At 32.3% G+C, this 18149-nt stretch overlaps 1 protein-coding gene across 1 annotated transcript in view; it reads right to left on the minus strand.

Moving 5' to 3' along the window:
• Positions 1-18149, minus strand: part of Ork1 (open rectifier K[+] channel 1) — a 52633-nt gene that overhangs the window by 10251 nt on the left and 24233 nt on the right. Inside the window, exons 2-4 of the mRNA XM_088239021.1 lie at positions 12797-12973; positions 11896-12017; positions 2399-2639 (exon numbers count right to left, since the gene is read on the minus strand). Coding sequence (XP_088095147.1) covers positions 2399-2639; positions 11896-12017; positions 12797-12973 — 540 coding nt within the window. The remainder of the gene's footprint in view (positions 1-2398; positions 2640-11895; positions 12018-12796; positions 12974-18149) is intronic.

The raw sequence follows: 18149 nt of genomic DNA on the forward strand, positions 1-18149 counted from the left end.
GAAAACATTTTTTACATCTAATTTCCCGTAGCACTAAGCTTCCACATTGTTGCAGTGTTAGGTTATTGTTTTTTTTGTAACAATTTTTATATATTATACCAACAAAGCACAGTGTGCATAACAGTAACTATATTTATAGTGTATTTACATTTACATTTAAAAAATATAATATCTTATTAGAGACATCTTATAACTCCCGAATTCTGGTCAATCCAGCAACTATAGTGTTCACAACTACTTGCCCAAAATCTCTAGGAGCAACCATGTTATAATACTGGTATGATTTTTTAAATAATAAAGAAATGATTTTTTTTCATACCGGGACAATTAGTAGAAGCCACTTAAAAAAAAAATAAAGAAATATTAGCGTTTTTATAAATTACCCAAATATTTCAATTTTTGGTGACCATTTTCAACGAGTTGTAAATAACTCACTATTAGAAAATGGAAATCAAGTTGAGGTAGAGTGGGGTTCGAACCTCGGACCTCTGACCCGTGAGTCTGCAACACTGGCCACGGGACCACAACCCGATTGTAAGTATTGAATACGTAAATGCAAATACCGATAAAAAATTTATAGTGGTGAAATGTCTGCTTCGGTACAGGTGCTCCACTGAGGAAATAAAAAAAATATGGAAATAATATCAACCAAATAATATAATTGAGTGGCCCATTTCCAAAGTTCATTTTGTCCATCTTGCTGTGTTTTGAGATATGCACGAAAAATGTGTGTAGATCTCTGTATTAAATTATTCGTTTAAATTTCAACTCACCTTAGGGGAAGGTTGGGCGTGTAGTGACGGGGTAGGTTGTGACATTGGATTTAAAATTCGCGTTAGTTTACCTAGCGCAGCTCGCATGGCTTAATTTCGTGTGAACCACGTACCGTCAGTTGCTGCCAAAAAAACGGCATCGTGCAGCAGATTTTGAAAAAGTTAAACGATAAAGTGTGATTTAGAGGTGTTAAACTAACTTTTCCTGCAAACATTCGAAGTATTTTTCTGTCCTGTCGGAACAGAGATATTTTAAATTTTATTGTAGAAATGTAACCTCTTTTACCTTTAGTATTAACAATAAATAAAATACTTCCTTCAGTTAAATTCACATTCATAACATCATAGTCATAAGTAATATTCCAATTATCTTTCTAGCAAAGGTGGGCGAGGTGCATAAAATGCCATATAATGTGTCATGAACTATATGCTAAAGTGGATAAATACATACCAGATTTTATTTGTGACATTTGTTTGATTGTTGCAGAATGATTTAAATTGAAAACAAGAATCGTTTTCATCAAAGAGAATACATTTTTAATGTACAATATTTAATGATCGAGAATCACATTTTACATTTAACTATGAATGTTTTAAATAATTTCTTTATATTTTGTCAAATTTATTTATGAATTACTTAATTATATTGTTAATCACAGCTTGCTCCACCCGTGTCACAACTAACCCCATGGGTGGGGCAGATTGTGACAGTTTCAACATTTTGTAAAACATTTTATTGCTTCGTCCTTTGTGTGACGAGGGTAATAATACCAAAAAAAGTAGATAACAATTTGCTGTTTTATTGAAATTAAAACTTTTATGGAAGGATTTTCTACAATACCTTTTTTTGTGATTCAGTCACAACACGCCACCCCACCTCACTTTCTCACACACCTCACCTTCCCCTATAACTTGAATAAATTGGAGACAAATTTAAAATAGACATTAAAAAGCACATGGTGACTACACTAAACAGACGAGACATAACACGACTTATATTATATAACCCTAAAAAAATATTAAGTTTTTAATTAGTTAAACTGAATTAAATATAGCGTTAACGAAAAATACAATATTTTCAAAACATGAAAGGCATTTTTAAAATTATATAAAGATATTTCATGGACAAAATGACTTTTGTATCTGTTTTATGCCACTTTGGAAATGTTTCAAAGGGGTAAGACAAATAAATTATGGTAATATTCACGAAAGTAGTTTTAAGGGAAAAAAAATATAACTACGAGTATGTTCATTTTACGATTAATTATAACAAATATAAGTACCGAAGTAAACAAAATATGTTACCTCAAAATGAACAAGATTATATTATATGAAAATAGCGTGCTCACGTCCGCTGATGGACTATTTACGTTTTGGTATTAGACAATGTTTTAAAAATACTAGGATTGATTTTTTTTCCTGAAGATTTTTGCGCCTCCTTTAATAAGGCACTCAGTTCATTTTTGATAAAAAAGTGGAAATTATGAATTTTGGGTTAAGCGACTCAATCATATTGAATTTAAAGCAGAGCAACAAAACTTCGACGCCAGACTCCTCAATCCACCAGCTTACCATAGCATATTGATGAAGCCAAAAAGACAATTATTGTTGTTCAGAAACATTACCTGCCACGTAGTCTCCAAACCCGATAGTCGTCAGGGTGACGAAGGCGTAATAGACAGCCAAGGTGTAGTCCCAGCCCTCGAATATGACGAAGAGAAAGGCGGGGAGGAATATGAAGAACAGGAAACCAGGAATCAGGTAGAGGGAGATTTGGCCTAACAAGCCGAACCGACGGACTTGGTAGTCAATATTGGACCCGGACGAAGGATTTTTGTTCTTGTATCTGGTGTACAGACCACGGAACTAAAACGAAAAATTGTAATTTAATTAGATAAATAAATCAATGGAGATTGAGAAATTAAAATTTCATACGTTGCTAAAACCTCTTTTGATGTGGACGATATTCATGTGAATTATTTTACCTTTCCTTATTTAAAAATGTTCCCTATCTTTTATATCTCTGATGTTTTATATCAATTTTCATTTTTGATGAACTCAAGTGAAATGATCACAAAACCCAGCCAATAACAGGTCGCAAGCTCCAAAAATACTTAAACTTCATATTGAAAAATAGTTAAATGGTTAATGTGTAACAGAGCTTTATATTGATTATCATTTAATGTCATCTATTTTAATTTTTATAAATAAATTTTCTGTGAAAATTAGGTATGCTTTTAGTTCTTAATAATGTTTATATTACTTTTTAAATTTATGTAATTTCTCCAACGTTTCTCTTTGTAAGGGAAACATAAGAAACCTGCTGACAAGCCGGTTTCGCGGTTTAGTGGGTTTCAGTATTTTTCCTTTTATATTTTCTGTACATGTTTTTACCTTCTTCAATAAAAAAATATTTAAAAAATTATTTCCATCTCTGTTTTAATATAATATCACATGTCAGCATATTTGAACAAGTTACCAACAAATGATTTAGGATACAAATGTGTTTTTATTTTAAGATTTGTGCCTGCAATAAATAGATTAATTTTTTTTTTTTTTTTCTTTTTATGCCCTAAGGCTTTTGAATAAAAAAAAACAACAATTTAGTGCACCAAAAAATATACGGAATATAATAAGAATAATGATTTAACAAAATATAAAAAAACAGTAAACATCTTCGAAATTAGCATATTCCTAATTAGAATACGTCATATATATAAATACCTCAAGAAAAATTTAAAAGATGAAATCATGGGAAATAAATGACAGTACATAATTTATTTATTTTGTACGAAATTTCGCATTTTTGATGACCCCATTAAGACAATAATAAAAAGCCACACAGCATGATAAAAATACATTATATGGTGGATTGATTTTTTTTCTATTACAGGTATATTATATTACATAAAAATATATATTTAATAGCTAGCAAACGCATTAACTAGTACGCCATGATGCAAAAAGATCTACACTTTATTTTTTTGCAGTATTTTTACCCGAGAGGAGCCACTAAATAAAACAATATTTGGGTTCTTATGATTCACACGGATTTTTAAAATTTAGGTGTGGTAGAGTGGGGTTCGAACCTCTGGCCTCTGATCTGTGAGTCCGCGACTTTTACCACGGTACCAAAACCCAGGTCAATAAAAAATAATATTAAAAAAAAAACAATCCACCCTAATTTTACCGTGTCGTGTCAGGTGGATTTTTTACGAGACCGCGACGTGCGACGGGTGTGAAATCGGTCAATGGCTCATTTCACACAATGGTAAAATATGGAAATAAAGGCATTTAAAGGGCTGTCCTGTCGCTGGCTGGTTTAAAATGGAAGAGTTGAGGAAATGTGTATGTTCAAACACAGGCAGAATGGTGAATCTTACACTGAGCGTAAAGTGGCCACTTGAACCAGCCAGCGACTGGTCATAAATTTAATGCCTAGACTTCCATATTTTTTTCTCTAAAATGTTGTCCATCTTTATTATTATTTGTTTATCTGAATATTTAAAACAAAATATTATTAATTAATATAGTTACAAAACATTATACATGTTTCTTTTTCTATTACAATCTACTTTTATATATTAAGTTAACTTATAACTGAAACCTTCCAAAAAAGAGACTATAGTCCTTAAAATATAGCTTGATTAGAATGACAGCTGTCAAACTAATTTCATTAGTGATGGGAAATTACTGATAGCTGATCAAATCAATTTTATCAGTTATTTCATGCAATCATGTTTCCAAAAAATGATACAAAAAACGAAAAAACAAGCATATTATAGTGTGTTTAACATAATTGTTCACCAAAAAATGAGACATTTATACTTTTTTCATGAAATCCATCAAACGAATAATTTTTTTATTCGATCAATTTGTCCCATCTCTAACGTTTTTGAAAAATGATGTAACCTTGTAAGAACGTCGTTAAAAATTAGGTTTATTTTAGTTTTTTTTTAGTTTTAAAGATGATTTTATATATTAATGTTGATTTATGTTTCAAGCATTGTAATAAAAAAAATAACACGCCAGATACAAATGATTTTTCGTGTGTCAATATAAATAACTCCTTTGACGTTACTACAAAGTTATGTCGTCACTTTTTCTGACAACTGTCATTCTAATCATGTTACATTTTAAGGACTATAGCTCTTGCGCTTGGAGAGTGACTTACACTGTTGTAGTTATTTAGTAATTTGAAGCTATATAATTTTGAATATACATGGGGAATAAAAAAACGAAATATAAAGAATACAAAAAAGAATAATGCAACTATACTATAATAATACTAATAAAAAAGAATGCTATTTTTACTCGGGTTCAAAAAATTTCTTTAAATTTACTTTGTATTTATTTAGTGATGTATTAATTTTAATAATTTTTAGTTCATTGGGGAGATTATGATAATTTTTAATTTACTATATTATTTCTACTACTACTACTACTACTACCATCACGCCATTTCCCCGTAAGGGTAGGCAGAGAGAATGGACCGCCACACACGTCTATCCTGGCCTACAATCCTAGCCTCTTCCACATTCATACATCTTGTCATACATGCCCTTCGGTTCTGCCTGCTTTTGACATGACCAGACTTAAGATTTTGGTTTATCTGATCATGACACGTCTTCCTTGGTCGTCCTTGTCTCACGTTGCCGTTCATTTTGGCCATATATACTTGTTTTACCATTCTTTGGTCGTCCATTCGTTCCACGTGACCAAACCATCTCAGAGAACCTTTCTTAATCTTATCAATTATACTTGACTCAGATTTACACTCTCGCCTGATTTCATCATTCGTAACCCTGTCATACATTGATTTCCCACACATTCGTCTAAGAGATCGCATTTCAACCGCGTTCACTCGGCTTTCATCCTTCCTCTGCCAGTTCCATGTTTCACTTCCATACATAAGTGTTGGGACTAAAACTCCGTTGTGCACTGCCAGTTTAGTTTTGATTGACATATTTTTATTATAAATTACTGTGCTTAGTGCTCCGTTCATTTTGTTGCCCGCATTCACTCTTCTTTCAACATCTTTTTCTACTCTTCCATATCTTAAAAAAATGATTCCTAGATACACAAATTCTTCTACTTGCTCGAGACATTCGTTGTTTACATTTATTATGCAGTCAGTAACCTCACTATCCCTTTCAAATACCATAACTTTTGACTTACTTTCGTTCATCGCCAATTCGCTCTTCAGGCATACATCATACATTCTAGAGACTATTTGCTGCAAATCAGCCTTGCTGCTTGCTAACAGAACTGCATCATCAGCACACAACAAGCAGCTTACTGAAAAATTATCCATTTTTGCTTCAATACCCATACATTTTATCTCTTTCATACAGTTGTCCATGTATAGATTAAACAACCATGGTGACATTACACATCCCTGTTTCACGCCTTTTGAGATCGATGTGTGTGTTTGAAACCAAGATGTAAATCCCCCATTAACTCTTATACACGCTGAACTCTCCTCATATTACATTATTTCATTTTTAAAATACGCGTGCCTTCTTACCTACTATTAAAAGTTATATAGTTATTAATGATAAACGATAAGCATCAGAGCACTAGACGCCAGATTACAAAAATGAACAATAATAATAAACAAAAAAGGAAATGTATTAACTTTAAGTGATTACACGAAATCTAATAATCGGTTTCCTTTACCCGGGAAAGATAGAAATGCTTTGATTTGCAATTAATTATATTACGAAACCTTTGCCCTTGGCGTGAAAATAATTTTGTTTTTCTTAGTACTTAAATATTGATTAAATATGAATTATTTGAGAACTGATAAATATGGAGACATATTGTTAAATCAAGTCGATAAAATCAGATGGTATCGGATTATTATCATGTGTATAATATTTCTTTTATTGATTAGTATAAAAATTCTATGAAACGTACATGCATTAATTCAATGTATCAAAAGACTTCTACAACAAACCATCATATTACCCATACCCATTATATCACAAACCATCACATTACGGGTAGGCACGTAGGCAGAGACGATAGAACGCCACACCACACTGTCTTTGCATACGGACCCCTCATCCTTTACATGAATAATTTTTCTCATTTTTCATTCATATTGTCAATCTTTTAAGCCGTTCAATTTCTCTCAGTTCGCTTTACATATCGACACCCAAACGTATAATATAGTAACCCAAATTTTACATAAGGATTTAAAGATATTTTTGGTCCAGTTTAAATCTATATACGGGTGTTCTTTAAACCCTGTCACATCCGAAACCACGATGATCAGTATGAGCAAGAAATTGGCACATTAAAATATTTTTTTAGAACGAATAAAATTTACAAAAACAAAATATTTAAAAAAGCAAATGGTTGCTTACTTCTACAGGAGAGAAACAAGGAGAGGGGAGGAGGGAGTCTGATATACCGTCAACCGCGCGGCGGCGCCCCCCTCGCTTCTCCCCTGCAGAAGTACGCAACCATTTGTTTTTTTAAATATTTTCTTTAAAATAAATTTGTTCGTTCTAAATATTTTTTTGAATATGCTAATATGTCTTCGTCCCATACTGATCATCGTGGTTTTGGATGTGACAGTGTTTAAAGAATATACTGAATATATAAATTGTTGAAAATAAAATGGTCTGCATATTTATTTTAATGTCTTTTTTCGTATGAGCTAACAAAAAACTTAAAATGTTTTGCGGTTTTCGTAAAATTGCACATACGATATTATACTTTAGAAACGATGTGAATTAAAATATTATACGAATGACATACAAAATTTGATTTATTTATTTAACTTTTTGTACATAATGTTATTTGTACATTGGTGGGCTTATTGCCGAACGGCAATATCTTCCAACCAACCAATAAAATAAAAAAAATATTTTTATAATTCAAGTTACAGAACATATTCAATAGAAAATAAAGATTAAAAAGCTAAAGATATATTGAAATAGAAAAAAATCGTAGTTGTTTATTTAATTTAAGGTAAATTTTATAAAATTACCTTAAATTAAAAAACCATCTCCATACTCAATAGGAAAAAGGAAAAAAAGAAGAAAGGAGGAGAGATTAAGGAAGAGAAAGGAGATGTTTCTTCAGACGTGATTTAAACATAGATAATGTAGTAACATCTTTGATGGTGGATGGGAGATGATTCCACAGTCGAGCCACATGGACACTATATGAGTAAGAGAAGAAAGAGGAATTGTGGATAGGTATTAAGAGAGTGCCTTGAGAATTAGAACGAAGAAGTAAACCATGAACTGATAAGCGTTGAAAAATTTTACATCGGGATTATTTGAAAATATTTATTTATATATTTTATTGGGTAAACAAACAGTATGTACACAAATATTGCCAATTTCTTTGTTTATTAGTGTAAGAAACTCATGCACACACCAAAAAAATTGTTTACACTTAATACAATAATTTAAATTATGTTCAATATAATAAATGTAAAAGAAACGAAATGAAAAAATATGTATGTATATAACAATAAAGTTAAATATCTGCTTCTCTCAAATTTTCTATAATATTTGACCTAAATTTACATACATTGTCAGAAACAATATCAGCCTCGGTAAATATATTGTTATATTGGTCGCAATATAACTATTAGATACTCACAAACGATGTATATAATCGTAAGATGCACTAACGATAATACACACTGTTATTCTGTTAATCATGACAATTTTAAAATATTAGTATTAAAATCAAACAAATAGGGTTTGTTTTAAACTAACAAATTAAAGTACCGCATATCCCCCTTCTTGATTTTTTAGTAATGATAGTCTCAGCCTTGCATCTGCACTTGTCTCGGCATTTGTGCATCCATTGTTGATCGTTTTAACACACATTCACCCGAGAGATTGCATTAAGACAGAATTCAGCCTAATTTTATCCTCATTTTTCCAATTGAATACATTGCATTGCTTCCATCCATTGGGAACTGCTCATTGCGACGAACATTTATTTACCATTCTCCCTGTTCGTGGGACTTATTTTGTTATATTTCCATTAGGGATGGAGACATTTATTAAATCGGGTTGTGGTCCCGTGGCTAGCGTTGCCGACTCACGGATCAGAGGTTCGAACCCCATTCACCTCAACTTGATTCCCATTTTCTAATAGGGAGTTATTTACAACTCGTTGAAAATGGCCCAAAAATGGAAATATTTGGGTAAATCATGAGAACGTAAATATTTATATGAAAAAAAAATAAACATGACTTCACTAAGAAATTGTTAGTTTTTGAGATTTTGTATGAATTTATGGAAATCTACACCTTTGATCTATGTCTCGAGTGCCATAACTAAATATTATGAAATTTTAAGATTTTAATTCTGATTGCAGAATATCTTTAAACTTCTTGCACATAGAGACAACATTTTTCTCAAACCTCACCTTTTAGGTGATTTGGTTCAGCTGGATGAATTTCACCCGAATAATGAAGGTTTCAGCTTCTTTACTTCACAAAAGTCAACAGATGGAAGAGTTGAGGAAATGTTCAAACATGGTCAGAATGGTGAATGTTACACAGTGTGTAAAGTGGCCACTTGAGCCAGCCAATGACAGGTCATAAGCCCTGTAAATGCCTAGACTTCCATATCCCTTCTCAAAAATGTTTTCCCTCTCTGTTGCTATAAGTTTAAATATGAATAACGCCCTAGGGAGAAAAACCAGCCAGTCTGCAAGCATTGTTGCATAATATCTTGATCATTTTCATTTCATAGAGGTCAAGGTGAGCAGTCTTATACTTCAGGCGACTGTCCAGAAATCATGAAACATTGCCCTGTAAAACCACTTTTTAAATTTATTATTCACGTCCACCCTGCCAGGAATCAATCTTACGACCTCAAGCATGGTAGGTGAACGCGCCAACCACTACGCCGCGCCAGGCGGACTTATTTCCACACAATTTTCTTTTTCAGGATTTTTACCCGAGTATCCATCGAGTCGAAAGCACCCGTCCGCAAATATTAATTTATTTAGTGGCAGTAGTAGTAAGGTAAAAATCCGGCAAAAAGAAATCGAGTTTAGATTATTTTGCCTCGTGGTGTATTAGTTAGTGCGTTTGCCTGCTATTAAATGTATTTTTAAATAATTAGGGTGTTTTTTAAACCCTGTTACATCCGAAACCACGATGATCAGTATGGGCAAGAAGAGATATTAGCATATTTAAAAAATATTTAGAACGAAGAAAATTTTTAAAAATAAAATATTTAAAAAAATAATTTGGTTGCTTACAGGGGTGAAGCGAGGGGGGCGCGATCGCGAGGTTGAGTGTATTAGATTGCCCCTCCCTCACGCCTCGTTTCTCCTCTGCAGAAGTAAGCAACCATTTGTTTTTTTTTAAATTTTTTTTTTTAGTCGTTTTAAAAATTTCTTTTAATGTGCCAATATGTCTTCTTGCTCATATTAATCATCGTGGTTTCGGATGTGACAAGGTTTTAAGAACACCTGTATATTATGTCATTTCATCATCGCGTTTAAAATTTTAAGACCATCTTAAATGGGTTATTGGATTATCAAAAATGCGAAATTTAGTACAATAATTATTCTTTAAAATTTATTATTTTTTTTAAAGTGCGTACTGCTCTAGCAGTTGCTGGGACTATATTTTTTTACTGTCGTTGCTCTAAGCTGTTTGCAACTAAATAGTGTCTAAATAGAAACAGTCATATTTGTGAAACGATAACTGTTACTGCTACTTCTTATATATAACCGAAACGGCCATCTCTAGTTTACACGTGGACAATGCTCGAGTCGTGGGACAAAACAATATTGTATTGTCCACGAGTTAACGGTCTTTAATTAACTATTAAAATAAATGTATTGTCTAGGCATTGACAACGCTTTGTCGGGCCTCGCGTTGTTCATGAAATAATATGTTATCTACTCGTATCATGTGTTCTCAAGAATAAAATGAGATTTTATAATGTACTCCAATAATCAATAAAATGTCTAAGTAAATCATTATTGGTATTATTTCTCAGAAGTGATTTGATTGATAAAGTCCGAGTAAATCACTTCACTGATAATTAAAATAAGTTTCACAAGTCTTTGAATCTACCTACTGTTAAGAGTCTATCAAGAGTTTTGATGTGTTATCTTATCAAATCGTTATACTTCAAAAATTGTGGCAATAATAAATAAAATGATTTTTTGAAGTAACAATATGAACAAAATATTTATTTAACAATGTTTTGAGTATGTGCAAATGTTTGTAGACCGGCTGGATATCACTCCCTAGGTAGTAATTGCTCTAGATTTATTGCCTCAGAGATTGTTTACGAAACTAACTGGTATAAGAAGTATAAAAAAATAAAAACTTGTTTTCAGGCGTTATCTATTCTTAATATTTTCTTTTCACACTATAAACAATAATTAATAATATAAATAATGTGACCTCACTGGGGTTACCCGTGCCGAAGTAATAAGGTGAAATAATTCAGCCAGATGAATCTCAATAAAGGTTTCAGCTCTTTAAAAAAAAAAAAAATTAGGGATAACTTTTATAGCGCTATTTTCGTAATATAATACCTCAAGGGCGCTTTAGAAAGGGATTATATTAAGAAATAAATTTAATTTCAACTTTTTAAATTTGTAATTTAAGAAAAACAATGTACTTTGTCATCTCATGCCAAGGATTTATTCAAATGATTAAGAGAACAAGTGGGTTTTAAGTTTTTTCCGAAACATCACTTGACTCTTACAGTTTCGCACCTCTGCTGGGAGAGCATTCCATATCGTAGGGCTTGCGACCGCGAATACGCGTTCGCCGAATTTAATGCGCTGTTTGCGTAGAGGTATAATAACTTTTCTTCTCGACTTAGATGTGGCTGATCATGTGAAAACGTAGCCAGTGCAATTCCCAAAGTAGTGGAGTGATATGACTGAATTTAGAGATTACAAAAATAAGTCTCGCTGCGGCATTCAATACAGACTGTAGGCGAGTTTATTTCAATATAGTCAATAGATGGAAGAGTTGAGGAAATGTGTATGTTTAAATATGCGCGAAATGGTGAACGTTACACATTTTGTAAAGTGGCCACTTAAACCAGTCAATGACCTGTAAATGCCGACATATAGAAAATATTATATTGATTAACTATGCTCTTACCGTGTCACCAAAATATTCTCCAAGATTAGCGAAGAGTATTCCATTGATAGGTATGCCGAAGATTCCATAAAATATCATAAGGATTCTTCCTAATGATGTTGTGGGCGCCAAATTTCCGTATCCTGAAAGCATGAAATATTATTTTATATAAATTAATAGAAAAGTACATTATGTTATACATATTAACTGATAAAGAATGTGGGATCAGATAATGAGTTTGGAAGGAGAGAGTAATAGGAACCAAGGAAAGAAAAAAGGGATAAAAAAATATATTTGAGAAAAAAAAGCGTTAAAAACACAGGGAGTTCAGGATTCTTGGGATATATAATAATTTTTCAGGCGTTTCTTCAATGTGGCTAGAGAAGGTGCATTTTTTATATGAAGAGGTGGGTCATTCCAAAGTCTAGCAGCTTGAACGGAAAAGAAATAGCTGCAAAATGATGTGCTGTGCCGAGGAATGGAAAACTTTATTTCCTGAGAAGAGCGAAACAAAAAGCTATGATCAGAAAGGTAAATGAAATTCTCAGCAAGATTTTGGAGCGCGAGGATTGTGAAGAATATTATAAAGAAGTGAGAGAGATTAAAAGTTTATACGCTGATAAAAATGAAGCCACTTGAGTTCGGAGCGACAGGGTGATACATGGTCATACTTTTTGAGATTGAAAACAAAGCGGATTCATTGATTCTGCAAACGCTCCAGACGATCTATGCGTTCCGTATTGGCGTCAAGAATGTCAAGAAAGCAAATATTAACATAGAACAGAGAAGACAATAGAACAGATTGGGACAGATTTTTTAGAAATAGATAAATAGACGGAATTATCGTTTTTTTATACTTGTTTGGTGCAACTCGCCCTAAGATGCATGTTACTTGTTAAGTAATTATTTTGTAGATTGTTACCTATTGTACTGACGACAGTGTAGGAGAAGAAGAAGGAATGGTAGAAGTCCCAAACTGGAGGACTTTCCTCGGCTTCCGTAATGTTGGACATCTCCTTACCGCAGAACTCCGTTAGCCTCACGAGGATGTCCAGCTGTGCCGTTTCATCTGTCGGGAGATAGTTCTTATCTAGAAGGTCTAGAAAAAATACAATTTGCTATATTTGTAATATTTTTATATATTTTACTCTTGACGTATAATGAATAGACACGTTATTCCTATACAAGCTACATCTAAGATATATAAAATATTGCGTTGCTCTCAAAAATTAAAAAAAAAAAATAATAAGGCCAGGTGGTGGTAATTGTCATACGTTTTTGTAAATTCAAATTAAAAGCTGTCTGTGTCCAGAATATTCCATTTTTTTTTAAATTTACCACATAATTGATTATTATTTTATATAAAACTACTTTTTACACAAAAATATGTTATTGTTCCTTTTCTTATTCTTAGTGGTGGGGGTCCGTGCTTTGCAAGCTCTTGACGTCACTGCGACCTGTGAAGATCTATTGTGACGGGTCCCCGTGAATAGTTCCCGCCCTCCGAGCCCGGGTCTATAAAAAACCTGGCTACTGTGTGGAAGGGGAGTGTTTAAATTTTGCTAAATCTCCCCCTCCAAGCCCAGATCCGTAAAGAACCGGGATATTAGGTAGGGGGCGAGCTCTTTAACATCCTGAGGTTTAACCAGTAGTTTCCCGAGGATTAGGTTCCTTTTATGATGTAAAGCATCACATTCAATGTGAATGTGTATAGGTGTTTCCTCATCTGCACTGCAGAACCTACATCTAGAAGTTTCGGAAAGGTTCATCTAGCAAGGTGTTTGTTCAATCTGCAGTGCCCTGGGCGGGCTCTAGTGATAACCCTAACTTGATTTCAGCTGAGCTTTATTAGGTCAAAAGCAGAACTTTGCGAGTACCCCTTTTATCGGTTATTAATAATAATCTAAACATGTTTTAATAATAATCTAAAAATCTGCACGATTGTACCTCTTGCCCTGTTACCCGGGATAAGCGTATCAGAGCATGTTATCTCCTTATAAAGCCATAATATAGATATCATCTCCTTGAATACAAATAACTAGAGTAATCGTCAATTGAATTTGTACCTTTAATAATTCAACTGAGCAAGGAAAGGGGCTTTCGTTTCAATTCGGGGCAAGAGTGTCAAAAAAAGCACTGAAAAAAGTTAATATTTAAAAAATAATAATTGAAAGTCAACTTTTTTGTAACTTATCTTTATCAAAGTTTTGAATACGTCCGAATGTTTGTAGACAGGCTGGATTTCCTCCCCAAGGAGTTATTTAGATCTAAATTTTTGCAACAGAGAGATAAAACACTTCTTAAAAATATTGTTCCCTCTTTGTTGCAAAAATTTACATCTACATATCTTGGGGAGGAAAACTAGCCTGTCTGTAAACATTTGGAAATACTCAAAACATTGTTGATTAAACTAACTGGTATGAGAAGTATTTGTATAAGTAGAAGTATCAAGTGGCGACATTATAGAGTCATCTTTTAAATCTAAACATTGTACTAAAAACGGAAAAAAATCTAATGTATAAAGTCTATGTAAAAACTAAAATATGTTATATGCAACTACTATGGGGAACAGGAAATCAAAATGACATAAACAGACTACAAAGACAGCAAAATAAAATATTAAAGCTAGTATATGACCTCCCTTATCTAACAGCAACTATAGAACTCTTTAAACAAACTAAACAATTAAATGAAACTGAACCCTTTCAACTAGAATCCTTAAATTTTATGAATAAATTAGCCACTGATGGAATTGTAGACGAAGAATTAAAACGTGATTTTTTTTATTAAACGTGGACACAATACGAGAATATCAGAACAATATCATATACAATCTTATTAAACGAGACAAGGACAATCGAGACTAACAAACCAGGGACTGAAATTATACAATAAACTACCAGACAAAACTAAACAAAAGATTCAGATAACCTTTACAAAAGATATTTAAAATATGATAATTTACATTACAATATGAATTTAAAAAAGTAAAAATATTTTGTTAAATGAATGAATTCGTAAGGGTTTATATATAAAATTACCTAAATATACCTATATTTTTTTTAAATTGAAAAGTTGTTTTCAGGCGTTGCCTAGTAGGTGAATTGGTTTAGCTGGATGAATCTCACTCACACGATAAAGATTTCAGCTCTTTTACTTCACAAAAGTCGACAGATGGAAGAGTTCAGGAAATATGGATGTTAAAACATGCCTATGGGCAGCATGATAAATGTTACACAGTGTGTAAAGTGGCCACTTAAACCAAACAGCGATAGATTATAAGCCCTGTAAATGTTTAGACTTTCATATTCCGGTTTAGACTTCAGACTTTCATAAACGGGTTCCCTTTCTGTTGCAAAAAATAAGAGAAACATATTTTTTTTGATTTTGGAACAATAACGCATCTCTCTGTCTGACCGACTGAGCAAATAGACCCTTAATTTTATAGATTTTGAAAGATGATCTTTTGTTCCTTTTGCCTTGTGCCAAGGAATAGTTTGTTTGGCTTTATTTAAAAAGCTGATAAGTTGCAGTTTGGCAGTTTTGACATGTGATCCGAGTATGTATGTGTATCTGTTTTTGTAAACTGGTTATTCTAATGAATGAATAAATAAAATATTTTGGGGATCGTTGCCTGATGCTGTGCAATAAATAAATTTATCGAAATTCCCGTCGGATTTTCAGAACGAATGCTTAAAAAGCGTACATGTCGGGAAAATTTTCATCGTCTGGTAACTGAATGTGGTTTTTCTCATCATTGGTCGATAGAGTAGGCAGAAAATAGTTGACAGATAATTAGATTTAGTAAAATGTTCAGTACACAATACACGTACATTGGGTTAGGCCTTGTTAGACGTCCAATGTCAAAAGCCATTGTAAAATGGATTGAAAATTGACAATACCCTTTGCAAACAAACTACAAGAGCTCTGTGCCCTATTGTGGATATGGGCATCTTTTAGAATAGGCAGCTTTGACCTTTTATGGAGCATTGTCAGTGTCACAGTATTTAATCCAGTTATATATACCGCACCTTTGGGACGAAAACGACTCAACTAACAAAATCAACATTTTGAGAAACTGCAAAAGAAGAATGTAAATTGTGACACTTTTGTATTCTTTCGTCGATTGTTTCGTATTTTTCGAAGTAAGTACCAAATTTTGAGTTTAAAATTATACCAAAGGCATTCAGCAATGAATCTATGAAAAAAATCTTAATAAAAATAAATTATTATATGTTTAAACAAGACATTTATTTAATGAGTTATTATTAGATTAAAAAAAACAAACAAACAAATGCACTTTGATAAATAAAAAAGTGATATAATTTTTATTAGGTCAGATCAGGTCACCAAACACATGTTTTTATTTATTCACGAGATGACGCAAACTTAAATAAGTCGCCAAGATTATCAGTAAGTCGGAACGAAACAATCGCAAAGCTAAATTGGTCGTTTTAATATTAAAAAATCAAAGTAAACACGCCATTTGTATCAAAATAAAATCGACTCAACCAGCTTTTGGTCACTATATGTTTGTCTGCGTTGCGTCCTTCACGCAGCAATAAAAACACGACACTAATAGCGTCGCTTCCGTACTGATACGGAACCTAAATTCTCTGAGTAACAAAGAGACCGATGTACCGGTTTTGTCCTATTCCCACCCGAATGTTGCATTATTTTTAAATGCAGAAAGATCGATAATGTTTATTGAGGTCGTTTTATGATCTTAACGCATTTTGAGATTTTTTTAGTCTCGCATTTTAAACGCATTTTTAACGTATTTTAAACGCATTTTAAGGTTTTTAAGTCTCTTTCGTTCTAAAGGTGGGATATAAACATATAATGTGCAGAACCTAATCGATTTACAATCGAACACTAATTCGATTATTTCATTAGCTGACGATTTTCAAAATATTTTTTCTCGAGGTTGTAACTATTATCTTTTATTAATATTTTTTACCAACAGATAATATGATATTCGAGTATACGATCTTTACTCCCACGCGATAGGAAACTACTTTGCTCGGGTTCTCATACATACAGAAATTCAGCATTAGCATGAATTATTTTTAAGGTTTTAGATATAAAATTGAAATATAAAAAGAATCGTTAGCTTCAAATTTATAAAGAAAAAATAAATAGTAGTGTTTCTAGGTCACAAAACGTAACTACGCGACCTAGAACAGGTGAAAATATCTTAATTCCCAAATTAAAAACAACTACAGCACAACCTCATTATACTTACAAAGGAATATTTTTCTTTAATGAAATGAACAAAGATAATAAAAAGTTCAGGACTACAATATATTTAAGAAAGAAGTGAAAAGATACATTTATAATTCTTATTTATGTAGCACTGATTAAAGACGCCGTTTATAAGATTTCTTTGTAATTTATATTCGTTATCCTAAAAATATTAATAATTAAAAATAAAATAAACAAACTAGTGTAAGACGTCACTTCCAAATATGTACACAATAATTATTTATTTCTTTTACGCAATGGGTAACTTTAATGTAAATAAATGTATTTAATTAATGTAAAAATTGTATTTCTTATTATTATTATTATTATTATTAATGTAAAAATTGTATTTAATTAATGTAAAAAGTGTATTTAATTGATGTAAAAATTGTATTTGGTTGGAATATAGTATATTTATTTGTTGTAAATAAAAAAATTATTAAAAAAATAAATTTTAAAAAAGCACTTAATAGAAACTATGTGTAGCAATAAAGAAGTTAAGTGTTTTTTCTGTTTTTGTTAGTAGACTGTTAAACTAAGCCAAATTTTTAAAATATTTTTTTAAATTCTAATAGTGAGTTATTTAAAAACGTTCTCTGCTAAAAAGTTTGAATAAGGAAATGGAGTGGAGAAAAGTACGCCCCTTTTATAATACAGTGCTCGGCGTATTGCCCTGCCATTCTTGAGGTCTTAGGTTCAATTCCTGGCAAGCTGGAGGTGAAATATTATTTTTAAAGGCCAATGAAACTGCAATATGTCATTGTTCCTGGACTGGTACCTGCAGCGTCAGACTGATCACTTTACCTTTATGTAACACATGATTAAAATGCGTTACATCTGGTTTACCGATGCGATGCCCTATGCACCACTGGGTAAGGAAAGGAGAACGATAGATATAACAAGCATAGAAAAACATTCACATTCTATCACTTCTCAACATTTTGAATAATCCCACTTCGTCTGTTTATCTGAGAGAGCTCTTCTAGCCTCTATCACAACATGGATTATCTCTTCGTTCTAGTAACGAGAGA

The sequence above is a fragment of the Micrasema longulum genome, unplaced genomic scaffold (genome assembly GCF_059751315.1).
Source record: "Micrasema longulum isolate JH-2025_06_02 unplaced genomic scaffold, ASM5975131v1 h1tg002040l, whole genome shotgun sequence".
Classification (NCBI taxonomy): Eukaryota; Metazoa; Arthropoda; class Insecta; order Trichoptera; family Brachycentridae; genus Micrasema; species Micrasema longulum.